This window comes from Notechis scutatus, chromosome 2, assembly GCF_049901735.1.
Source record: "Notechis scutatus isolate UNSWTSFEM ecotype Mainland chromosome 2, rNotScu1.2, whole genome shotgun sequence".
Lineage (NCBI taxonomy): Eukaryota > Metazoa > Chordata > Lepidosauria > Squamata > Elapidae > Notechis > Notechis scutatus.
In genome coordinates, this window is record NC_142010.1 from 169185836 (window position 1) to 169213310 (window position 27475).

Consider the following 27475-nt stretch of genomic DNA (forward strand, 5'->3'; position numbering starts at 1 on the left):
ATGAAAAAAATAAACCAGTACAACAAAAAAAAAGTTAAGTAGCAACAGAGTGAAGAGCAAAATCTTTCATGCCTTCCACTATTTTTTGCCTCCTTGATTATCTAAGTACTGGTATTTAGAAGGAAGAGTCGAGAACTGTTTCAAATAGTCTAGAAGAGCAATGCACTTCAGTAATCATGATAATTTCAATTGGTTTAATGCAAAATTAAAGGGTCTCAACATGAATATTTTACTGGATATAAAGTCAACAATCCTTGAAATGTGCATTATTCTATTCTTCCAGGATAAGCAATATTTTGCAAAGAAGAGAAAAAAAGATTAGAAAGCAAAAACACTAAAGGCAAGAAATAAAGGAAAAGGAAATTACTCTTAGTTTACAAATACATTATTAATTACAGCTTTCTGTACCATTCTATCCTTGGAAACCAGCTTTGCTCCCGTGCACTATCAATATATTGCCTTTTATTCTCTAAACCTGACATTTCTCTCTCTGAGGGCCTCATTAAATTCAGCTAACCATTATATTATATTCCCAGTCTTTTCTGTCCTCCTGATCCATCCCTTCTTCCTTCATATATTTCTCTCACAATTTGATTTTCTAGGATCAAACCAACTCAATGTACTGTATTTCTTTTGCACTGCTTTAATAACAGCCAATCATTTTTTAATTCAATTCGCATTTAACCATCACCAATCTCTTATCTACAGATGACCCTGCAGGCTATCATATTCTATAGAGAAGTAAATATGTGTATTTGTACACATAACTTTTCAAAAAGTTGCAGTCCATTTACCCAATCTAAAGCAATAATAACCACATGTACTCACCCTCTGAAGAGGAAAGCAAGCAAAGGTCCTGCCAGGTCAAGCCGCTTGTTGCCGTAGTGATCCCTATCATCTAGTTCTCGTCTCCCTAAGGCTGCTAGCAACAATCTATGAACCATGTATCTGAGAAACAGTGATTGACATAAATTACAGAAAGGTAGAAGTTCAGGTTTCTGGACTGTGTACATAATAAAAACCAGCAATTTACTCTTAAAAAAGGAATCTGCCCGATCTATCATCTATTCAGAAAACCAATTCCTCATCCCAAGTATCTCACTGCATGTTATTTAAATTTGCTGCCAACAGTTTTAAAGCTGTAATTAGCTAAATTCAATTTTGTTTTTTTTGGTAGATAACAAAACCCAGAATATCTATACAATCATTCAGGATCCTTTAATTTATCTCATAAAAATATTGTAAATAGGTCAGTTTTCCTTTCCAAAATATTAATGAAGCACAAATAAACTATTAAATAATAAACTATAATAAATAAATGGGATAAACAGGAATGCTGGTACTGAGGTCCTCCCAACAGCATAGTCATTCAGAAACTTTCCATAGTACCTTTGACCCCCTGCACTTAAAAAAAATTGTAAATAATAACTAATAAAACACTGGTCCCAGTGACTGACCTAAATTCGATTTGGCATCATTATCCTGGGACACGTATATTTGCCTTCATTTGTAATAAAATACTGGTTGAGTTTAAGACAGCATTTTGTTGCATCACACTGAGCCAGTAAATGAACTTTACAAATGCACTGAATGATAAATAAATATATTTTAAAATACTCACTTCCAAAGCAGCAAGATGTTCCACTTTTACCATTTTTCCCCCAACAGGTCTCTGACTTCATATTAAAAATATGAATCTCCACAACCTAGGGCACTTTACCCATGTTGATTTCAACTGCCATAATCCTCAGCCAATATGAGCACATTAAACATTTACATGAATAGTATTCTTTATCAGTACATACCCAAGAAAATAAGCCTTTTTTGTTTCACAGAAGTCACTGACACCAACATGTGGAAGCATTTCTTTCTGTAAGACTTCTTTGGCATACTTGATCCTCTTCTCTTTAGTGACACCGGGCTTTGCACCTCTTGAACCAATGAAATTCAATGCAACATTCTGTTCCTGAATGACAAATGCTTCATCCAAAGAGGGCTTAACCTATTGCACACATAAAAAATAAATGAGACTTACCTTCTATAAGGAATTTCTAGAAATATATTATTAAATGAAGATGCACAAAAATAGACAAGAGTCCTAGCAAGTTTCTTGCAGAACGTATTTAGTGTTCATCCTTGTGAAGCAAACATTTATAAATGGTCACAAATCAGGATAGCATTATCTAGGTTTCTAAAGCAAAGTTAGGAAATTATAGTTAAAGGTACTTTATCGTAAATTTAAGTACCTTTCTGAACACAAGATGAACTGAACAAGAGCGAACTAATTTTACTACTTCTAATAAAAGATAGGGGTTTAGATTTCTTCCTGTTCATAAAGCAAACCCCCCTCTCTTTAATAGCTTGTGCTGACTTCAGCTCAATGTGATTTGGCTTATCCCTTAAATTTCATTCTAACACACTGTAACTGGTAAAGAATTCATAGGACAGTGAAGAAACTTTCTTTCTGCCCTTCAGTAGGAGTGTAGGGTCCACCTTCCTATTACCAGAAAGATACTTTGGAGTAAGTCCAACTACCATTCTTGGAGATGAAACTAACAGGTAAGAGATATATAGCCTCTTTGTGAACAAAGTTGGTGTCTGAAGAGGATCCGTATACTGCAGTTTATAATCTTTATAAACATAGGTGGCTACATCCCAGAGCTGCCATCGAAATGTCTATGGATGGGAGTCACATGACACTACTCAAAAGAGTGCTGTGAAGCAGGAAAGAGGCAGTATCATGCAGGCTATGAATGCCAGGCAATGCATTCTCTTGCTCCATTTTTTATATTAGAACGTGAAACTCATCTCCTCTGATTTCCTGTTTGTATGAGGAAAACAAGACTGTCTAATGAATGAACTCCTCCTAACCTTTTGCACACCAAGCTTCAGCCATACATTCTGTGTGACAAAATAGGCTGTGTTCAGTTAAACCATAGTTGTATCTGATTTTTTTTCCATCCTGCATGCCCAAACTGGCATCAACGGACCTCATTCTTCAAACTGGCAAGTCATGCTTTATTAGTGCTCTCTCTCATCAATATGATGTTATTTCAGACTTCTGGACTGCTGGTGCATCTGATGTACCTTGTCTGTCAAAGGTGCAGGGAGAGTGTTTCTGAATGACTATAACACTGCTTGCCTCTTTTAAGCTCCCACACCTCCCGAGGCCTGACAAGACTCTTCCACTAACTGTCCAACTTCCAACTCTTAGAGCACTCTGTTATTTGGCCATGGTGCATGATTCTATACATGCCTTGATAATATGGCAGTGAAAGCTTGGTCTGTTTCGCTCTTCTTTACTATCATCATTTTATTCTCCAAGACACAGTTGATTCCTTCCTCTAGAAATTGCATGGTTCCATTTGCTTTGAAGTTTAATAATGCGAGAAAAGCATATCTAACAATATACATTCATCTAACTTAGCAATTAATATACAGAATCATGTACTTTACCATTTCCATCATCTCAGGATCTTCAAAGTCATAAATTATATGCTCCAAGATGTCTCTGTCAGATACAAACCCCAATGCACGGAACACAATAATGATGGGCACTTCCTGCTTGATATATGGCAAAGTTGCCACAATACGTTGACCTATCGCACTCTTCTTTGCACCCTAAAGTGTAGAACAAGCGCAACATCTATGCCATCAAACTGTATTTGGGCAATATTTGATGATTTTCAGATGCATTGCAATTTTAAGGGGAAAAAAATCATTTGGATCTCTTCTCAACTCTCTCCTTTACACACACACACACAGCCAAATATCTTGGACCTATGCACTCAGGTTGAGCAGAAAAAAAAAGCATTTCTAACTTCTAATCCTTTCAGGTAGTTCAGTAGAACACCATAGCTGACCATTTCTGAGATCAGTATAAGGTCCAGTAAGGCAAGAATAGTCAGGTTCCTGCCATCCAGTTCACCACAAAGTATCCACAAGAGTGACCAGTGCAGTTTGTGTCCATGCCTAGGTCAAAGATATAGATAACTCTCACACACAATTCAGAATTTTTTTTTAACTTTCCTCATTTAGAGCTCTACGAGTCAAATGGGCTTAAGGCACCCTATTTTCTTAAAAAAAAAAAAAAACCCACACACACACACTCACACCTAAAAAAAAAAAAACAGGCAAAATAATCCCTTGAAAGTGGGGACAGACTCTGGGAGATCCAACAGGGTTTCTAACCGACTGGACTTAGACTTTGGCCTGCATTTTTCACTCCTGCAATTTAGAATGGCAAGGTAAAAGAAAATGAAATAAATCTTATGTCCTGACAAACCAAGGCAAGCCCGATACAGACAGGAGGGCCAGAAGGATGATCGCACTATTCATTTATCAATCCCTAGTTTATTTATAGTTATGAATGGAAAATTATGAATGGAAAATTCTTACCTGCCCACCTCTGGCTAACATGCTAACCCATATAGTACTTGTCGGTCGAGATGAGTTCTCCAGGCAAGAACGACACTCTCCTGTGTATGCATATTTAGAATCTTTCTTTGCAAACACATATACTGTGTTTGTAGCCATTTTCTCTTGAGCAATCAGAACCTGTTGGTAGAATATAAACAAGCATAAGAAATCCTGTTTAATAGCAAAATATTTTACTGTTAAAACACAGTCCTTTGGAATGCTTCAAACTATAATTGCACAGAGTTGCTGGAAGTCATGATATACACAATTATAATTATATTTATATTATTTTCACTTGTAAAAAAAATAACAGAACAGGCATGGTACAAGGAATTCTGAGTTCCAATCTCCACTAAAAAAATAAAGCAATCTATTTTGTTTCAATCAAAACAACCCCTCCTGTTTATTGTATTTGTTAAATGGCTGAAAAACTCATACCTTCCTCACATATTATGCAATCTTTAAATACCCAGGATATAATTCAATATAGAAAACCAGATGGTTAATCAAAAATATTATAGGACTCTTTTTTAAATAATCTCTTTGAACAAAAAAACCTCTAAATTGAAATGTAAAGATGAATGTTCAAAAGGGATTGAAGCTATGATATAGCAAGCAGATGGAAGATTTTTATTCATGCTTTCTTCCTGAATATACCTAAACCTTACCTTTTCTGATCCATTAATAATAAAATAGCCCCCGGGATCAAGAGGGCATTCATTCAGTTCACAAAGATCACGATCAGTCAAACCATTTAATAGGCAGTATGTGGATCGCAGCATGATTGGAATTTTTCCTATGAATGTTTTTTGATGTTGTGTCTGCAACTGGTCTTCTCCTTCCTTAATAACTGTCTTAGTTATGTCCACATACAGTGGTGCAGAATACCTTTAGGAGAAAATTTACAGTATGTTTTATTTTCTCAAATCATTTAAATACCAATATAATCAAGATTATTTTGTACCACTGTACAGTACTTCAAATAATTATACAACCCTTGTTTTGTACAATAAATAAAGAAGTAGATAGCTCTTACGTAAGATTTCTGAGCCTGGCTTCATTTGGCATCATAGGTGAAGGAGCACCATCTCTTTCCCAATGAGTTGGCTTGGACAGATAAATTTGTTCAAATTTCAAAAGATAACGTGGCTGAAAATAACATAAGCACAGCATCAATTAGGCATCTCATCTAACGGCACTTTTATCAAATATATGAAGTGAGGAGAAGCTATGCAAACATTTTGATGAGGATCAAGAAACTGAATGTGAATCTTGACCAAGAAGTAACAACACAGAGAACAACACAATTACATTCTCTGCAAATTTGGAAGATTGTATTATCTGCTTTGGATAAAGAAATGGATGTATAACTGGAAGTTGCTCCTTAAACTCTTACTACTGATGGAATAAGAAGCAACCTCTGCGGCAAGAAGGGCCTTTTCATAGCCTGGTCTGTTTTCTGTAGCAATAATCTGGTTGCAATAATACATGCACGGACAATCTTAAACTGGACCACCATAATGGCCCTGCTTGTGGATTACCTATGAAGTTGGCCTGGCAACTACCGTGTTTCTCATATAATAAGGCCGGGTCTTATTTGTTTTTGAGCCCTGAAAAAATGGCTAGGCCGTCTTTTCGGGGGTGACTTAATTTCCCCCCTCCTTGCATCTTTGGGCGGGCGGGCAGCGACGGCTTGGATGTTGACCTCGGCATTGGTGGGGCACTTCGTATCGGGGTCAACGCAGGCAGCACCATATCCGGGTGTGCCACAAAAGTACTTCCTAACAGCAAGCCCTCCCCCCCGCCATTCCCTCCCATTTCACATGTTTTAATATAGGCCTTAATTTGGGGGAGGGGCTTAATTTCATTTCATGCCTATAAAACATGCTGGGACTTCCTATTGGGGGAGGCCGTATTGTTGGAGAAACAGGGTATAACTAATGTAAAATGTTGCAGCTATATTGCCAAGTTGGACAGCCTAACAAAAATATATTACATCTGCTTTTCTAATATACAAATTTCATTAAAGACTTTTTTAAAGGAAATTAATTAACATAAATAAAAAAGAGAAACCAAAGAGAATGCTAAAAGTGAAATCAGAAATTGCCTTTTAAAAAGAGAAGCAGCTGATCCACCATGCAGGCTTCTTATAAGAGGCTGCCTCATGCCATTCTAGAAGCGGGAGTCATTTTGGGAACAATCACAATTCTTGGATTTTGAGAACTGCGGCTGTTTCCAAAATGGTCCCTGCTCCTGGGAAGGCACCACACAACTTCTATATAGGAAGTCTGACTACACATCAGCTGCTATTCCTTGGAAAAAGTGATCTTTAGAAGAAGTGGAGCAAAGTATGATGGAGCAGGAGAAACCCAAGAGTATGGACCTAGTGGTGCAGGAAGCAGGTCCAAGGCCTGTGGGAGATCCAGCTGGGTGGGAAGTAGGCCCAAGAGACCCAGGATAGGATAGGATGAGGGGGGAATAGTCAGGTGGGGACAGCTATAGTGTTCCTGCAGTTGGTCATAAGGGCAAGTGGATTGCCAAGCACCTGAATTTTTGTCAGATGATTTTGGGGTCGCTGCAACAGCCATAACATTGGGTACAGGTCATAAATCCCTTTATTTAGCAGTCAAAATTTCAAATGACTTCTGAATGATTGGTCGTAAGTAGAGGACTACTTATAGTAGCTATTCTTGTTTACTTATAATTTACCACCCAGAATTTTTTTTGACGAGGCAGTATGTATGTGTGTGGATATGCGTGGTTTTGTGGTGCAAGATTTCTTTGCTATTTTATACCTAATATGATACAATCCCCTTCAGAGGTTTTTTTTTCTGAAGTGAAATAACAAGGCAGAATATTTTAAATAAATATTAATACTCTGTGTAGCATACTGCCCACTGAGATTTAAAAACAAAACAAAACGCAGACATATACTTCCTTATTCAGACTGCACATTCATTCTATTATAAAACTCTCAACTAGCTCTTTTGGGATACACAACAATTGGCTGTTGACAATCATGACTTGTGCTTTATACTATTTTTAAAAAACAGAACAGCCTCTTACCGGTTCTTCTACTTCACCGGTAGCATGTTGAGCTTCTGCTTGTAGATCAATTGGTGGGGCATCTTCTACAATTCTTTGCACAGACATCTGAATGAACTCATCAAAAGAATCCAGCTGCTGTCGAACCAGACCTTTTTCGTCAAAATAGGAGCTTTGGAAAATATTTTAGAGCCAGTCAGCATTTAGATTCAATCTTTATCATAGCATTGACAATCAAAAAAGAAGTGTATATACCTATACCAAATAAGAAAAAAATGCATCTTGCTATCTAAAAGTTTTACTAGTAGCTGCTTTAAGTTATAACTTACAATCAACAACTCTTTTAAATTTACTTTGATGTATTTTTGTCAAACAAATATAATGGATCAGTAAAAATTATATCTGTATTGCCAAGAAAAAAAATATCAAAATAAAATACTGTATAAATATCATTTAAGTGGATAAGCATACACATTTTAAAAATCCCTCTAGAACTGTTTTAAAAGTGAGCTGAAAAGTTTTCATAACAAGGGCACAATGAAAGCATTCAGCATTTTACATGAAACAAAGTGAATTACAGAAAGCAGAGTAAAAAGCATGCATGTAATTTTAAGCAGTGTATAATCAGGGATTACACAATGTGTATTATTCTTCCCCAATACATCTCAAGGCATGGCCTTGAGATGTATTGGCATTATAGTTTAAATTCCAAAAATGTAAAAATGTTTGTTGGAAATACGATTCTTCAAAGGGATTAAATAGAGTTAATATACATAAAATATAGATTTCACATGAATATAATCACTGTTTTATAATTACCATTTCAAAATATGTATTATGCTACCTTATCAACAATTCCTTCTGGATGTTAAAGGTCATTGCCTTCATTGAGAAACCATTTTCCAATCTGGTCTAAATTAAGCCTATAGCTCCATGCATATATTTTCAGAACAATGGCTGTGTAATAAATTTAAAACACACAAAGTAGACAAAATGACTGTGTGTGTGTGTGTGTATATGTATATATACATGTGTGTGTGTGTGTGTGTGTGTGTGTGTGTATTTTCTTAAGTTTTTGCATGGTACTTCCATGTATGGTATTCAGCTTTGTTCGGGTATTTTCCCACGTCATAATAGTTGTGCTTTTAAAGTTGTAGCAACGTTTCTGGCAGAATCTCACCTGCCATCAGGCTTCTGTATTGTGTTCATGCCACCAGGAAAACAGACGAACACAATACAGAAGCCTGATGATGGCAGATGAGATTCTGCCAAACGCTGCACAACTTTTAAAAGCACAACTATAATGATGTGGGAAAATACCCAAACAAAGCTGAATACCATACATGTAAGTACCTACAAAACTTAAGTGTATATCTATATATATCTATATATCTATATATCTATATCTATCCATCTATCCATCTATCCATATATATATATATATATATATATATATATATATATATATATATATATATATATATATATATATATATATATATATATAATAAAGACAGTTTATTAAAACATTTAATAATTTTAAAAATATAGTATTTGTGTCCTGAACAAGGCACTTTATTCAAATATTTTGCATAAACCCACCTAAGAATAGTTTCTCCTAATTTAGTGCAATAACTTTGAGCAAACATGCACTATTCTACTGATTTTGGTTGAAAAAAAACATGTCCATGTGATTTTCTCTTCTCCCAAAATGTAAATGGATTTTAAAGAGTGTTTCATTTTGGGAATACAGCCCATTTTAATTTTTTTAGTATGAAATGTTACCTGATGACAATCCAGCATGCTTCTTGCCACAGATCTGGAGTGATTTCATCATCATCCTCATCATATTGCATATCTATGAGAAAAAAGGGAGGGGTAAGGAACTTCTATAGCATCATTCTAATCCTTTGCAGAGAAAGTATTATTTTTAATGCTAATAGTTTATTATTTTTTGATGTTTACTTCTAGAATCTCTGGATAATAAAAGTAGTAACAGCTCTTCAATATCTTGAGCAGAAGTACAGAAACAGAATCTGACATCTCCTTATAAACTATTTGCCTTATATTTTACCACTGAGTTATGAATTTGCTTTTGTATTGCATAATTTAATTTCTAATTTAAAAATTCTTTTTTGCAGGAATAAAAAAATGCCTTCTACAATTATCTGCAAATAGATTTCAAGTAACAATGGGTCATGTTCAAACCATTGCCTCTGCATTTGTTTGCAAAAGCAATGTCTAATACAGATTAAAAGTCAAAGAAAGACTAAATAATTGAAAATACATGGTAGATTTTGTTTCTGGTTTGATTTGTACTGACTGAAAAAAATTAATGCATATGTTTACTGATAAGTCCCATGCTAACAGCCTTCAATACTTGCACCAAATATCTTTTTTCTAGGTGCACTTATATTTTGTAAACTGTATGTATTACATATTGGCAAGAGAATTCAAAAATTTTTTAAAATGAAACCCTACAACCCAGCAGACACAACTGCACAGAAAATGTCACACTGTCATTTAACTGCAGCATGCCTGAACTTTAAAAAATTAGATATATTTTGTATTACTATACGTTAAAACAAAGACACTTCATATATTGGGGTTTGCAGTTGACTTGTTTTCCTGAAATACAATTAAAATATCCAGTTTAACCCGAGGTTGAACGATGGCTCTTATTCAAACGTCCTCACTTATATTACATTACAATTCTACCAATGCACATCTGTTGGACCAATTCTACATTGTCCTCCTCCAACCTTAAAGGACGGAGAAGAAATATCGGCCTGATCTGATTAGATCTTGTCATAATAGTTGCAATAATATAAGCGAAACCCTTCGGATTCCCCACCATCTTTAACAGTATGGAATGATTAAAAAGCAGCCAGGCTGCTAATTAGCAGGTAACTTCGGATGCCACCAGGAAAACCAACAGACAGAACAGTTTTAGGAGTCAGAAATGATATGGAACAAAGCTCCCCACAAGAGGTGAAGGCTCCCTTCTCCAAGCAGCTGCCTTAATACGAGACTCACCTTCGTCCGCATCATACATCTTGGCAAAGGTACCTCTCGGTTGGTCACGAATACACGCAAGATACTAATCGCCACCGAGACCGCTCACTTCTGAAACAAGAGCCACAGGATTATTATCGCGCTTGCGCACAGCTCGCGTTTCTCGGCTACTTCCTATCGCTTCAAAACCTCATTTCCTTTCCCATTAGGGCCGTGCAAAGGCTTATGGTCCTTCGGCAAAACATTTGCGCATGCGCGAAAGTTCTTCCCATGAATTGTCATCTGACGACGGGCTGCATATACATCCTCCCCCTACCCCTCTCTTTACTAATAATATGCACTGTTGTGTGCAGAGATAGCAAGAATCTTGGTAGACAGATTTTCTGGGTTATGGTTTGATGAGGGCCGAGATTGTTGAGGGCAACATGCTGATTGTAAACTGCTTAGAAAGCACTACGTATGAAAGCACTACGTATGAAGCGGTATATAAGACTAAGTGCTCTTGCTATTTAGGATTTCTCTGTGTCAAGCGAAGGTTAAAAAGCAAAGTATCTCATATGCAATGAATGCCGCCCTGGTTTGACGGGTGACAGTTCAGATATATTTTCAAAAAGACCGCAACTATTTCAGGAGTTTATTTTCCTCTTGTCTTCCATAATAGTACTTAACCGTAATTCACTGCATTTATAGAATTCTAAAAAGATAATATGGTCATTAATTAAATTTTTTGAAAAAAAATTAAAGTGGAGCCAAAAATACCTAGTGGGTCAGTCTTTTATTGTTTCACAGTCTGTTACTGATAATTTGAATATAGATGGAATTGTATATTTCTTCAAGAAGAGCAACCGTTTTAATGCTCTTTAAGACATCCAATGTGCTCATTTGTTTAAGAGAAGCAATTCTTGTTGAATGTATGTAGTTAATATGTTATTCCTAAATAAGTGAACAAATTTAGTTTGAATATTCAGAATAAATAAATTTGTTTTCAAGCAATGTTTAGATCTGAATCTGCTGGTCATAGATTTCTGATTCAGTTGTGAGTCATTAGCTGCAAAAAAGGATTTTCTATATACTCCAGTATTGGTTGATTATGTGCCATTAAGTCATTTTCAATCCTACAAACCATATAGATAGATTTTCCCTAGGACATCTGCCCTTAACCTGTTCTTTCAAGTCTCCCAACAACACACTCATTGCCACTGTAACTGAATCTAACCGCTTCGCCTATGGTCATTTTCTTCTTGTCTTTCACCTTTCCCAGCATCACAGCCTTTTTCTATAGAGTTAGGTTTTTGCACAATGTGTCCGAAGTAGGATAATTTGTGCCTGGTTATTTATGTTTTGAGTGACAACTCTGGATTGATTTCTTTGATTATGTTTGTTTTCATAGTCTGCAGAGATTCTCAGTCATGGTTGTCCCAAAGGTGGGGGTTTTTTTTTTTTTTTTTGGAGGTAATTGGACTTTGTTTTTTCTTCGAAGACCTTTGGCTTCTCATCCAAGAAGCTTCTTCAGCTCTGACAGGATTTGTTTTCATAGCTGGCCATGATATTGTCAGGAGTTTTCTCCCAGCACCAAACTTCAGGGGCTCTATACTCTTCCTATACCGCTTCTCTAAAATCCCACTTTCGCTTCCTCTGAGAGCCCCACATGGCACTGCTGAAATTACTCAAAACTTTCAAGACAAATCCTGATCTCTTGTGAATTCTGCTCATTTCTAACCCTTAAAACTGAATCCTGAACTCTGAATTTTTAGAGATCAATTTGGGTTTGAGTTCGACTCCAAGCCGTCCTTCCAGGGCGCTTCAGGCCTGAAGTCCTGAACTTCACCAGGAAGGGGAGGAGCCCCAGCCGTCCGCCTTCGCTCCTCCCGCAGAGGTCGAAAGTTGAAAGGGCCGCAGCGTTGATGTGACTCCGGTTGTCCCGGTCCGTTCGCTCGTGAGCGGCGATGAACGTCTTCCGGAGGTTTTTTGCCGGGGGCCTTCCTCGCTTTTGGCAACCGCCCCCGCTTTCCGCGCCTGCTTGTGGTAAAAGAATCGGCGCGCTGCTTTGCCGCACCTCGCTGGGCGGCCCCCCTCACTTCCCACTCGGGAAGGAACCGCGTGGACGCTGGGGAAAGACGGCGGTAGCGGTGTCGCCCGAGTTGATGGAGCAGGAGGAGTTCGTCTTCCTCGAATATGTCCCTGAGGAGCTGCCCTTCGATGAGGAGAAGCGGTCGGTGAAGGCAGCGGCGGTGCAGGAGCTGGAGCAGCAGCGGGCTAAGAGCGACAAGCAGCCGCAGCAGCGCCGAGAAGGACGCCAGAAGGCGGCCCGGAGTCACCAAGCGGCGGGGGTAGCGGACCCTTCGGTGCGGTCCAGCGGAGTGAACTGCTCGGGATGCGGCGCGGAGCTACACTGTCGGGATGCGGCCGTGGTGGGGTATGTGCCCAGCGAGAAATATCTGAGCCTGGTGGGGCCTGAAGGGCTCCTGCCGAGGAAAGAAGATGAAGGAGAACCGAAGGAGGAAGCGGAGGGGAAGAAGGGCTGGAAGGACCCCGTCAGGAAGGCTCTGGAGGGAACTGTGTGCCAGCGCTGCTGGCTTCTGATGCACCACCACCAAGCCCTCAAGGTGGAAATGCCCCGGGAGGCATACTACAAGGTGGTAAGCGCCGCCTTAAAACGGCCTCTTCGTCATGGACGCTCACACCTTGTGCTCTGCATGGTAGATATGCTGGATCTGCCTGATTCAATTTTGCCTGACCTGTCCAAGTTGGTGGGGACGGATACCCACGTATTTGTCCTAGGCAACAAGGTGGATCTTCTGCCTGCTGACTCACCAAAGTACCTGAAGCACCTCCAGGAACTGCTGTTGAAGAATTGTGCAGATGCTGGCCTTGTGGATGTGAGCCAGCCTTCAGGAACACCAAACCAGCGTATAATTGATATACACCTCATCAGTGCCAAGACAGGCTATGGAATAGAAACTCTGATCTCCAAGTTGCAGCAGTCTTGGAAACTAAATGGGGATGTCTACCTTGTAGGAGCAGCCAACAGTGGAAAGTCTACTCTCTTTAATACTCTCTTGCATTCTGATTATTGCAAATCCAAAGCTTCTGAGGTGATCCACAGAGCAACCATCTCACCTTTCCCTGGTAAGAGGCATGCTTTGACAACTTATCCTTAGACCATTCAGGAAAACGCACATGAAACTTCTGAGCACTTTGTTTAAAAAGTATTACTTAAAGGCTGTTCCATTATTTATTTGATTTTTGTCCTGCCTTTATTTTTATAAGGTGAAAACATACATAATACTCTTTCCCACCCCCCACAACAACATTCATGTGAGGTAGCTTGGGCTGAGAGTAAGTAACTAGCCAAAAGTGAAGCAGCCAGCTTTCATGCCTAAGGCAGGACTATAATTCACAGTCTCCTGGTTTCTAGGCCAGCACTTTAACTATTTTATCAAAATAGTTGTTTTTGTATAGAAATCCTTTTGCTGACGTGAAATTGGATTTTTCACATATATCCAATATATATCAGAAAACGTGTTAAGGTCTTTTAAGCACTCTTACTCTTCACTCTTCACAGTATTCTTGGAATGATCCGTAAGATTTTCAGAATTCTTTGCATTGTTCCCAATTTAAAAAAATTGCTGGCTCAGAATCACAAACTAGCCAACTACACTTTAGCTACTGTATTCTACAAACCCAGCCCAGTTTATAGGTGTATCATGTAAACCTGAGGTGGCCTAACAAGAAAAATCTGCTTAATTAAACACAGTAGAGTATGCTGTGCTAGTGCAACTTTTGTGAATTTGTTCCAATCTGTAAAATCTTAAATTATATGAGTTAATCTCTTTAGATTATATGAATTAATGTCATCTTTAGTTTATATGAGTTAATCTCTTCTATGCTAGCTCTTAAATGCCATGTGGTTATGTCTAAAGTCTGGTTTAAATATATCTATGTGCCTATTCTATGTGCATTAGAATTGTGTGTCAGCAACAGATGTTAAAAAAACTATAAATCAGAAAAGTGGGTGGTAATATACCCAGTTTGTATTTACAGTTCATAAGAATTTTAAGTAACATAGCTATGTCATTTTTGAAGATGATTATAGAGCTGCTTTGTTTTATTTTTTATTTTTTTAAATGTAATGTATTGATATAAAGTTGGGGTAATTTAGCATCAACCAGATCTAAAATGTTTGGTATTGAAATACCATACTATATGGTGTTGCTATTCACACATACACATACACATATATAAATATACATATACATACATATACATACATACATATATATGGATCTTTGGTTATTAAAGGGTTTCTCCCGTAAAATTGAGTATCTAGGCGACGTTTTGATGAAGTCTCATTCATCATCTTCAGGCTTGTGTCTTGACTTTGTGCTTCTCGGAGAAACACAAAAACTCCGAGAAGCACAAAGCCGAAGACACAAGCCTGAAGATGATGAATGAGACTTCATTGAAACGTCGCCTAGATACTTCCAATTTTACGCGGGAGAAAACCCGAATAACCAATGATCCACATACAAATACCCGCGAAAACCTCAGAAAACATACATACATACATACATACATACATATAATATTTCATATGGCATAACAGAATACAGCATTAGTGCATAAAAATTCACAAAATATATATCAAAATGTAAAACACCAGATCAGTGAATTATTTTAAAAACACACAGTGCAAGTGATAAAAGAGTTATGAATAGAATTAAATTATGCACAAATATTGACCGAAGTGACAAATCCTGTGACAGTGTGACTGGATATCTAAACCATTTAGCTATTGGACAGCAGTATCCTTGAGGTGATATATTTCATGCAGGTATTCAGGGAACTTTCTGAGGGAGCATTCTGTTACAATATGATATAAAGTTTGCAGGACGTTTCCACAGTCACAGTTAGGATTATCAACCAGCCCCCATTTATATTTCCAATATTGACACCTGCCATGGTTGGTTCAAATTTGGTTGAGGCTGTCCAGATTTTCCTTGGAGATCAAAGCTGAAGGGGCGCTGTACTGTATCAGATACTAAATTAAACAGATTAGGGTTACAAATTGCCCAGTCCTGGTGCCATGCTATCTCAATGTCAAAGTGTTTTTTGACTAATTGCTGTCCAAGTTTCCATGGTGGTTCCAAGATTTGAATCTGAATATTTGATCATGACAATCCATGTGTATAGGTAATAACCAATTTGCCTCACATTTTTGCCATTCCCTTTTTAAAACTAATTGTCTTTGAAGGTGTGACTAGCCTCCTCGTGGTGCACCCTGGGCAATGTCACGGCTAAATAGTCTACACATTCCGGCTGCTGGACCTCACAAAAATTTCCCAGCAAGAAGCAGCAGCATGATTACTGAAAATGATTATTTAATACTGTATAAAGCAGACAATAGAGTTATAGAAAGGCTAAATAATTCTTGCTAGACAAGTAATGTTGTCTGAAACCTAATGTTAATAATTTTAGAACAAGTGTGTTGAGAACACTTTGATAACAGTTGTAAGTTTGACAGTGAATTAACCAGTATTACTGGTGTTAGTGTTGAATTCATTTTCTGGCTGTGAAGAATTCAGTATTTCTTTAAGAAAGAATGTAACTTTTAAATATAACTATGGTAAGTGCCATAATTTTGACATAATATTTTTTAAATAAAAGTTATCCTGAGACCTGTGTTAATCAGGATCCCTAAACGTTGTAATAATGTAATGGAAGCCCTATCATTTTTTTAAAATCTAACAATTGCTTTTTTTCTCAAAACTGTTTCTGCCTTTCAAATAAAATAACAATACAGTGAGGTGAATCTGTCTCAACTGTTCATGGTTTTGCCTCATTAAGTGGCACCACCTAGCCTGCTGTATTGATCTGAAAAAGATTACAATAATCCTCGACTTGCAACCATTCATTTAGTGATCATTCAAAGTTACAATTGAAAAAAGTGACTTATGACCACTTTTTGCATAAGTGTTGCAGCATCCCCACAGTCACGTGATCAAAATTCGGGTGCTTGGCAATTGGCATATGCCAGGGTCATGTGATTTCCATTTGCAATCTTCCCCGCTGGCTTCCGATGAGCAAAGTTAATGAGGCAAGCCAGATTCGTTTAACAACCATACCATTCACTTAACAACTGCAGTGATTTGCTTAACCACTGTGGCCAAAAGGTCATAAAATGAGGCATACCTCACTTAACAACACTCTTGCTTAGCAAGACAAATTTTGGGGTCAATTGTAGTTTTAAGTGAGTACTTGTATTGTAGCAGGCTTGGCATTACTTGAATGTGGAGCCAACAGGAAATAATGAGATTTAAAGGCTAGAATGGAAGAAGGAGAGAAAAAAACCAGAAGGAAGCACTAGAAAATTTGTTCTGTTCTTATAAAGATGATTCAAGGACAAATGTGTTTGTAATATTTCCACTTGGAGGTGACTCTAGCCACAGACCCTGGAATCATCAAATGGGGCAGGAAATCATTATGCAACCCTAGACCAAAAAAAGTTTATCAACTGTTGCTTTAATTTGTGGATATAATGATCATGTATGATTTGTAATACATTTGACTGGTGTAAGATAAGCCAATATATATTGATATTTCAGATTTGCTTAAAGTTAGCCATGGTTGAGGCAGGATTTGAAGTGGGAATTTATTGACTCGATATTTATCCTTTTAACCTTAATTGCTATCCATTATCTCATTTTTTTAATAGGGCCCTCCTATAGCTACAGTTTCTTTCACAAATTCATTTTCTGACATATCGCAAAAGCTGTATGCCTCACATAACAATTTGTGACCTATATTATTTAAACCTATTCTAGTATCTTAATTATTTGCAAATTCTATATAAACCAATAATGGAAATTTATGGTGGGTTTTTTCTTCTTCATTTTTTCCTCCTAGGCACTACATTGAACCTCCTGAAATTTCCAATTATTAATCCTACACCTTATAGAATACTCAGGAGGCAAGAAAGGCTAAAGGAAGATTCAGAGAAAAGTGAAGAAGACCTCAGTATAAATGAACAACAGCAGCTGAATATTCTCAAAAAGCAAGGATACTTAATAGGTGAGTGGGGGCTTTGGGAACTGTGCAAGTGCTACAACTAAAATATATTTCATAGATCTTTCCAAGGCTGTCCAGATATTTAATGCAGAGATCAATTAAAGGCAGATATTGTTGCACATCTAAAATGGATCGTTTTAATTATCTGACTAAAAAGTCCACCTAAATAATCAAATTAGATGGCTGCAAATTGTTTTGGATAGTTTAGGTACTTCTGTGCACTTGGAGAACCAGACTTTTCTAAATTGATTCAGATATTAAAAATTACCAATTTGGAAACTTACCTGGATGTCCAAAATAAATAATTTCCACAACTGCATATGAAAAGAACCTTGAATCTAGAAGATATCACATCTATACCATGAAAATATTTATAAGAATATTTATAAGCTAAGATTTATTGGGGCAGATTCCATTAATATGTAATTTCTGTTATTACTATTTCCATGGTCTTTTGAGTCAGGCAGATACGAATTTAAAGAAAAAATACAATGAAGACACCTGCCATATTTTTAAATTCATTCATCAGAAGATTAAAAAATACGATGGATGTTTAGAATGTACAGTGGAGAGGAGTCAAAATTAACAGAGTAAGAGACTGTTGTACTTAGCATTCACATTACTTTAAAGAGTGGATTATTTAAGCTTAATTTATTGAACGAACAACTGATGGATTTTTCATAATATACTACACTAAAATAAAAAATCATATTATAGCCTAATGCAATAGATGTACAAAGTCTGTTAATTTGGGGTTGAACTGTTGCATTTGCTAGCCTCAGAACAACATATCACAAAAGAACATGAATAAACTACATCTACCTGTGTATCTTTCTATTTTTGAAACAGGAAGAATTGGAAGAACCTTTAAGCAATCAGGAAAAAATGAGAAAAATATTGAAATTGATTTTGATTTTGAGGCATTGTCTGTTAGCATGGAGGAAGAACCCTCCACTCCACGCAAAGCTCATACCCCGAAAATTGAATTGACATACAACGAAGTGAAAGATTGTCGTTGGTTTTATGACACACCAGGAATTATAAAAGATGAATGTGTAAGTATACTGTTAAATTTGTCTGATATCTAAAACAGAAATGAAGCCACTATTTCAGCAGCTTCCTGTGATCGTAATTCTTCTTTATTTCAAGTATTAAGGAGCTGAAAATGTATTTCATATACAGAGTGTCTGGGTTATCTATCCCAGAGCACGAACTATCTTGAATTCTAATGTATAGTGCAATATTAATGCAATATCAGGGGGTTTTCAATTCAATTGCACAGAATGTGACGGATGTGTGTTTTTGTTTCATTTTTTATAGTTTTCTTATATATAATGCACACTGAAGATGGCATTTAATTTTGTTGTACAAAGTGCAATGACAAAAATATTAACAGATTAACAGAGTTGGAAGAGACTTTGTAGGTCATCTAGTCCAACCCCCTACTACTATTACTACTACTTGGAGCATTTCTGAAAAAAATCCAATTATAAATAACACAACTATGTATAGAAACAGAATCATTGTAAAAGCCTTTTTTAGCATTTGGTAAATCCTTCACAAAACATTTTCAAAATAGTGACAGCAACTACTTTATTCTTCAATTTATTTTCAAATCTTGCCAATTATTATTTTAAAGGAAACATCTGAATTAATTTAGCATTTAGGTTTAAATAGTTTACACTTGAGTATTAAATGTGAAATTTTGGTTACATAAATGCTCTATCAAAGCCTTACAAAGTTATGGTTATACAGTTGCTGTGCTTTGTAAAGGTGTATGAGAAAGATGCTTCCCCTTTTCTCTGTACATTATTCCAAAGATAATGATGGAAGCATGGAGTTTATGCTACTTAGTTATTGAATATCTAACTTTCCCTACATAAACTGACTGTACCTGCCCATTGAGGAAGAAACAAAACCCTTGCAAACAATGTCTGCAATCTCCGATCCCATAAGGCAGCAGACCCCAACATTTTCAGCTTGAAAGACTAGCGGGGAATGGGGTGGAGGGATGGTCCCATGTGAGCATGCACAGCTCCATTTGCGCAAATAGCTACACCTGCACACCACTCACACACCTGGGCTTTTGCATGGCCTGGTTCCAGATGGGTTGGGGTCCCCTGCCATAAGGCATTTCAATACAGTAAGATACTTTCCTCATCTGGGTCCTGTCATTGTCTTCTGTATCTGATTTTCAGGTTTGAATCTTGACTGAAATAGACCTAGATAATCCAGTTTATTAGGGCTTCAGTAATTGTTTTACTACAACCATCTCAATAACCTTCCCTAAAAGGAAAGGTTGAAGACTCAGCAATAGTTACCCAAGACCACTGAATTCTGAATCCAGGGAGGATATCTTCAGTAGCATTTGCACCAAAATAGTGTCTATGAGGAGACAAGATGACAAAGTGCTATACAAATTACAGTATAGCAGTCAGATCAACCATATAGAAGCAAAGCTGCTATAATTCCATCATTTTAGGCTTTCAGACATTTTCAAGAATTCAGATTTTCACCAATTATTCTTTATAAATAACATTGCTGTAGGCTAGTCACCCTGTAAAAATTTGCGAAATATTGCCAAATTCAAAATACTCAAGAATGGCTAAAGATGGAAAATTAAGATTTAATTTTAAGGTATATTTCACTTTTATTTAACCCATTCATTGGCAGTTAATACTGCTAGCAGACATAGTGATGGCATTATTTTTCCAGCTGGCTTTATATCAATGTTGAATAAAACAAAGGACAAGAAAGAACTCTAGACAAAAACTGTATAGAACCATAAGATAATGCTCAAGAAAGGTTAACAGGGAAAGAAGACTAGGACCAAATGCAATACAATGCACCAAAATCCCAAGACTGCCAGGTGGTCCAAAAGAATACCAGAATAATTGGCCTCAAAAGTAATCTAGAGAAAAGAACTTCCTCAATGCCACAACAGTAATACACACACACACACACACACACATACACACACACACACACACACACACACACACACTTATGTACAGTATTGACTGATCACTGACTTTGGGCCAGTCACTCACTTTCAGTCCAACCTATCTTACAGGGCTGTTATGGGGAAAAGAGGAGGAAGATACTGTCACAGATATGTTTGCCACCTTTAACAGAAGGTGGTGTTAGAAATAATATCCATGTTGTAGCTTTTCTTGTCTTTAATCCTGACTTTCATTTCCAGATTCCTGTTACTATTTTTCAAACTTTAAATCATAGCTTTTTGAAAAAATGTTTAAACTTTCAACATTTAACTTGATTTTTAGCTTAATATAAAATGCATTATAGTAATATAGTTTAGAATAAACTGGGCACAGTACAAAGATGTGTTCACATGAAAGCCAACCAGACATACCAGTGTATTTTTCTTTCACTTCTCCATAGCAGCCCTTAGTGCCGAACAATGTCAATGAGAGGTTGGTAGGGGAACAAATATAACACTATTCTGAGCCAAAATTTCCAAACAATTACTTTTGCTCACTTTTATTGAGTGGCAGCTGTTTTGTGAAATATTTAATTCTCATCTCATTGCATTGAAAGGTAAACAATAGGCTTTCGGAAACTGCCCATGATTTAAAAATTGTTTGCCCGGCGTTATTGTAAAACTGCTAATTAACTATTGTCTTTCAGCATGCTGAATTTGGTTGTGCATTATTTGGAAACAGAATACTGATATATATATATATATATATATTTTGCACTTACAGCTGCAGAAAATTACTCTAGTATGTACATTAATCTTTGGATTATGGCCACTGATTACAATTCTCATTAATTCAATCGTAACTAAGAAGAGCAGCTACACAAGTATTGTCTTGCCATCAGTAGTGTTAAGATGCTTCATTGCTTTTTCGTTCAGCTTTACATGAAATCCCTTTTAACTGCCACACATCAGGCTGCTTCCTTTGTTATAAAAAGTAGAATAATTGCAACTGAGTTGTATTTGTCTTGAATTGTCCTTTTGCAACAGGGAAATAGATCCTAGCTATTACATGAGTGTATGAGTGCTGTTCATCAATGCTCCTATATTTTAGTCCAATCCAACATGCCATCTATTTGTGAACCCTCATAATATTTTAACATTTCAGCCTCTAATTTCTATATGTTTTTTTATTTTATTTTAGGTTTTAAATCTCTTAACAGAAAAAGAAATAAAATGTGTTTTGCCAACCTTTGCCATTGTTCCAAGGACATTTATACTTAAACCTGGAATGACTCTATTTTTGGGTGCATTGGGACGTATAGATTATTTACAGGTAAGAGTTGCCACGGGAATTCTGAACTTAGTGTAGATGATGTATAGAACAAGATATTATTTAGGCTGTTTGAAGGTACCAGTAATCAACACTTTTGTTCTCCTGCCGCTGAATAATTTCCACTTATTAGAGTTGATGCCGGGGCGAGGCGGGTGGGGGAGGGCTGTTGCTTCTTAAATGACTTGGAATGTAGCCATTTCTTTTTCAGGATCATTAAAGTCTCCTAGTCCAATGTTCTCTTCTTGCATTCTGGGTTGAAATCTAGCTTTCAGGAATCACTCTGAACTATAGAAGCCAGAAGCAGGTCGATTGGATTGATCTCTGTTTTAGAGAAATTTAGTTTCTCTTCTAACGAAAACATGAACAAGAATTTCCTCTCTGTCCCTTTGGAAGAGCCCCTCTTGATTGGTTCTACCTTCTCAGTGCATCCCATTCACTCCAACCACTGGAGCCAATTAAAAAATAGGGGAGGGGGGGGGAAGGAGAGAATCCAGCCACAGAATAGAACTCAATTTAAAAAAAGAAATTACACAGCAGACAGGGAAACCGAGAATATCCACCTCACTCCTGACTTCATGACCAGTCATGTCCCATCTCTGTATGTACGGAAGGAATACTCAGGGTATGAAGATACTGACTGTTAAATTCTCTGGGAAGCTTCTTCAGAGAGAATCAAGCCTAAGGGGAACAAGCAGTGAGTTGCAAATAGAAAAATGGGGAAAATATGTTTTGAAGCGGCAGCTGGACAATATTTTTGTGTGCACCTCCTTAGCCATCACAGGGTAGCAACATCAGGAATTCCACATGAGACAGAAAATCCTGCACAGATGACTATTATTATTATTATTATTATTATTATTATTATTATTATTATTATTATTATTATTATTAAATAAAAATAAATGATGTGCAAGATCTCTTTAGGAGTGTTTTAGTTCTAGAGTGTCCCTAACCTACCTCTGCAAAATAGCAAGCTGGGTTTCTCCTTCAACATTAGTTAGACATTACAAAATAGACAAAGACTTTGCAGCTGCAACATAATCCTGCACAGATTATTATTATTATTATTATTATTATTATTATTATTATTATTATTATTATTATTATTATTATTATTATTATTATTAATGATGTGCAAGATCTCTTTAGGGGTGTTTTAATATGTTCTAACCTGGTGACCAAAAATCTGTAATGAATGTACTGTGTAGCAGCTTTGGTCACTGATAATAGCCCCCCAAAAAAAAAAGTATCATATAGAATTAAAAGTATAGAAAGAGGCATTCCACACACAGAACATTAGCAGAATAGTGATGGAAAATGAATCTCAGTATTTTGTTGTTGTTTTTTTGATTATGTGATTCCAAGCAATACAGTTGGCACTGCTATATGGCTGAAGTGAGTTTCCATAACTGAAAGTTTTGTCCCAAAGAACAAAAAATGTTTTTGGGGGCCTTGCTTTCTCACTGGAAAAGGAATTAAGCCTTCCCTTTTGGTCTATCAAATTATTATCTTGGTAAGATCAACAGCTTTTTGCTGTGAATGAGAAAATGAATTAAATGTAAACGAAAGAACAAGGATGGAATATCAGACTATGATTTTGTTATGACTCAGGAACTATCATTTTATTCAGTACTTCAATATCTTACATTGCTTTTAAATTGTTTGGTCCTCATTCACATGAATTAGATTAAATGTTTTTCCTCAAAAAAACAAAACAAAACCCTAAGCTAATTATTTCATTTTTAAATAGGGTAATATGGAATAATAAACAAAGACTACCTTATTCCAATAAAACTTGAATAATTCAACTGTGGGGACTAAAATGTCATTGTTTTACTATGAAGTTCATTCAATTTGTTACAATAGACTAGCAGCCTTCAGAAGCTAAGTTATCATTACATTAGTTAGTAAAGTTGGTATTTAAAATTTAATTGAATTAAGAAATACTGTAGAATTTTTCAGGCAGTTTAATTTTCAAACTTTTTATTCCTTAGGGGAATCAGTCCTCCTGGTTTTCTGTTGTGGCCTCTAATTTGTTGCCGGTGCATGTTACCTTCACAGAAAAAGCAGATGCTGTCTATCAAAAGCATGCAGGTCAAACACTACTAAAGGTAAGCCAGCACTTATGTACACTGACTGGAGAATCTGTTAAGACCTTGTGATTCTCTCCATTCACAGACATTCATTATTAGGCTTCTTGGGACTTGGACAAGAGAAGCTTTGTTCTGCTGTTAGACAATACCATGACTGTGTTGTCTGAAACAAGTTTTCTCTATCTTGGTGGTCTTCCACTTTATGCAAAATGATAATAGTTTTACACATTGTGTCTTTCCAATCTCTGGAAAGAAAGATAGTAAAAAAAACAGCTGGTATGTAAGTTCCAGGTAAAATATAATACAAAGAAACAGTCAGTAGGTTCATTGACACTGGTCTTTTATGTAGAAACTTAACTCTCACCACTGCCAAGATATTAAAAATATTAAAATATTCCCCATGTATTGTTCTCTGCTTATGAACATTTAAAGGGATTGCTATTTGTTCTATTGAAATTGGCAGCTTTTACCCACTAAACAACTTAATTCAAAGACAAGTTTCAAGTTTAAGTAAATTTAGTTCATTTCTTCTAACTTAATTGTATGGTAGACTGTGAGGAAAACCAATTTTTAGATGAGTGGAATTGATTAAATCAAGTTGATACATAGAGATATAAGGTCAACTTGTTATCTTTTTAGGACAATCCCGTACATTTGCAATGAGAATTTTATTTATTTATTTATTTTTGGCGCTTGGCGTTCTCAAACTGTCCCCTTCCTTCAGATAGTAACCCGAGGTCCATTATAGTAACTTGAGATCCTTTACTTATGAATATGTATGCTGATATCACCTGTTGCTTATGTTTTAGTGTTGTCTCATCTTTCTGGGACATTTAAACATAAGTGCATCCCTTTGTTGGATAGGATTTCTCTCAAGATTCTCTACAGTGAATCCCACCAGCACGTGCTGTGTAATAAACATTGCAATTTAGCCTTGATTCTTCTTTTCGGGTTCTGCATTTCATTTCACAAGATAGCAAGATTGGTGTCAGATAAAAGAAATCAGGAACTAGGATAGAGTTCGAAAGTACTACAAGTTTATTTCATGCTACCTATACACAGGAATCTGAACTACTAACAGTGAAAGTGAATTGGCGCCAGATAAGTCAATGGACTTCAAGGGAGTTTGGACTTAGGTTTCTTACAGGAGTGTAGAGACTCCAAACTGATGATGTATTTGATCCAACCCTTGGGCTCAACCTGGTCATCTACAGTTAGCTCAATTTCCCAAACTTGGGACTACCATGGTAAAAGAACAGTCTTGAGATATACTCATCAGAATCAATATCTGTGTAAAAATATATATATATTTTTCATACTTTATCAATCCTCTTTATTTTTCAATATTCATCACCCTTTCTGTTTGGGATATCTGCTTTATTTTATGTCTGGCATATTGCAATGTTTATTTCATTTGCTTTATCTTTTTGTCTCGTTCTTTTCATTCTGTTAACTGATTTTTATTTTTTTCTGATCACTTCAGCCATATCTTGGATGTCTGCCATCTTCTTTTTCATTATCATTTTCCTTCTCATGTTGTCTTCTGCCATTTTTATCCATGCTTATTCAGCTGTAGTTTTTGCTCACATGAAAACCTACCATTCATCATCTACTGTTTCACCTAAATCTTTTTTTAGAGGCACCTTTACAATTTCAATGCTTTTTTAAATCACTGGGCTTCCAACTTTTTCTGTTTCTTTGGCTTTCTACTTTTATTGTTTTGCTGTTACTACATTATAAAACTGAAGGCAGAAATTGATTATATATAGTATCTACCTGATATACTTATGAAAATTACTAAAATGTTATTACTTAATGTATAACTTGCTGATTAGGTTTGTCAGATGAATCTTAATTTTTACTATTTAAAAGACTGTCTTTCTAATTTGTAACACAAGGTTCCAATGGGAGGTGAAGAACGAATGAATGAATTTCCACCACTTGTTCCTCAGGAAGTGATTTTGGAAGGAATTGGGAAGAATGAAGCAATAGCTGACATAAAGCTCTCATCTGCTGGTAAAAATCCTCAAATTTTCTTTCGAATAGGAAACCTATTACAGGTAGTGATTGAATTACAACCACTCATTCAGCCATCACTCAAAATGGTGCTAAATGAGGGGGTTTTTAGTCTGAAGTTGTGGTCCTTGCAGTGCTACAAGGTCATGTGATCACAATCTGGGTGCTTGGGTGCCTGGCTTGCAATTACAACATCACAACAAGCCACAGTGACATCATGCTTTATGACCATGTCACTTAGTGACACAATTGCTAGTCCCAGTTACCATCATTCAGGATGGATACCCGTATTCCAGATTTTTGAATGAAAGGATATCTTTCCCAGTAGCTATCTATATTCACAATGTGAATCCAGATAGAATTGCAGTCAGAAGCCAATCTTTTACTCTCTTACATAAGAAACATCTTCTCTTCAGCAAATAATTCCGAGAGGAGTCCAAGCAGAATGCCCAAGTTGCTAGTTGTTTGGTGGGAAAGAATTTTATGTCACCGAGTAGGTGTTTTTTTTTCCTATCAGTAGAATTTATTTTATGTAGCAGGTGCTTACACTCCTCTCTGAATTTGGCACATCCACATCAATAGGAAATTTAGGATTATTTTCTTACGGATTAGGAACATTTTCCTATATATTGCCTTTGTGGTTCCCATTGGTTTTCAATCCCATACCTGAAAAAGAGACTGCTCTCTTGTCAGACAAGTAAATACTGCAATCTTTTAGATCTGCCTAGTGCACCACATGAAGGGAACAACCAGTTTTCAAAATACTGTTTCCGTTTGCAACAGAAAAAGAACTTTAATACTTAAAGACTAATGTTTGGTCTTTTGATTCTGTTGACATTGTCAAGTATTGTTTTGAAGGCTTTTGGGATAAACACTGAAAATTTTTGAAAACAGCTCTTGCTTTTGGTCCTAAACTAGAAATTAATATGACTCTCTTGTTGCATCAGTCAAACTGAAGTTCACAGTAAATCAAATTAAGAGTTTTTATTTGTTCAGTAACAAAATGATGCATTTCCTCTCTTTAGGTTGGGTTGCAGTTACGGCTCATTCAAATAACAAAATGCAGTTAAGATGCTATACTCCTCAAGGAACACTGGTAACTGTACGTAAACCACCTATGCTGCCATACATTGTTCATTTGAAAGGGGAACGGGTGAAAGGAAGTTCAACCTATAGAACTAAAAGACCACCTTCCTTTGTGCAAAATTTAAAATCTAATATAAATGAGAAAAATATAAAATATAAGGTTTTATAAACAATGGAATCCCCAGTGTAATTTTTTTATCCCAAAACAGCAAATGGTTATTTGTTTAAAAATAAAGACATTAGTTTTCTTATTGTTTTGTTTTAGTAAATTGTCACTGCACATTAAAGGTCATATTTACTTGCAACTTTGTGGTATTGTACTGTTTTACATTGCAGTCTATAGTATTTCTTTTCTTTAAAGACCAGTATTCTTTTCAGCTTTTTTCTAGTTTCGGTAGCCAAATATTGCCAGAAAAGAAAGATGACCTTTCTCTTACAACTCCAATAATACACCAAACT

At 36.3% G+C, this 27475-nt stretch overlaps 2 protein-coding genes across 2 annotated transcripts in view; one reads left to right on the plus strand and one right to left on the minus strand.

Moving 5' to 3' along the window:
* The window catches only part of POLR2B (RNA polymerase II subunit B), a 22500-nt gene extending 11819 nt beyond the window's left edge, over positions 1-10681 (minus strand). Inside the window, exons 1-9 of the mRNA XM_026688441.2 lie at positions 10501-10681; positions 9250-9322; positions 7486-7636; positions 5456-5568; positions 5088-5307; positions 4399-4557; positions 3457-3621; positions 1806-2002; positions 829-948 (exon numbers count right to left, since the gene is read on the minus strand). Coding sequence (XP_026544226.1) covers positions 829-948; positions 1806-2002; positions 3457-3621; positions 4399-4557; positions 5088-5307; positions 5456-5568; positions 7486-7636; positions 9250-9322; positions 10501-10519 — 1217 coding nt within the window. The 5' untranslated portion in view covers positions 10520-10681. The remainder of the gene's footprint in view (positions 1-828; positions 949-1805; positions 2003-3456; positions 3622-4398; positions 4558-5087; positions 5308-5455; positions 5569-7485; positions 7637-9249; positions 9323-10500) is intronic.
* Positions 10682-10746: 65 nt separating this feature from the next.
* NOA1 (nitric oxide associated 1) lies at positions 10747-27321 on the plus strand. Its single transcript, XM_026688433.2, has 7 exons — positions 10747-13608; positions 17386-17550; positions 18397-18602; positions 21690-21821; positions 23816-23932; positions 25813-25930; positions 26956-27321. The coding sequence occupies exons 1-7, from the start codon at positions 12426-12428 to the stop codon at positions 27183-27185; spliced, it is 2151 nt and encodes a 716-aa protein (XP_026544218.2). The 5' UTR covers positions 10747-12425; the 3' UTR covers positions 27186-27321.
* The last annotated feature ends 154 nt before the right edge of the window (positions 27322-27475 follow it).

Excerpts from the sequence above, each read along its gene's own strand:
- NOA1 (XM_026688433.2), top strand. The coding sequence starts at position 12,426 with ATGAACGTCTTCCGGAGGTTTTTTGCCGGGGGCCTTCCTCGCTTTTGG. Across the intron at positions 18,603-21,689 it reads GAATTATAAAAGATGAATGT|GTTTTAAATCTCTTAACAGA; the intron begins GTAAGTATACTG and ends ATTTTATTTTAG. Across the intron at positions 23,933-25,812 it reads CAGGTCAAACACTACTAAAG|GTTCCAATGGGAGGTGAAGA; the intron begins GTAAGCCAGCAC and ends TTGTAACACAAG.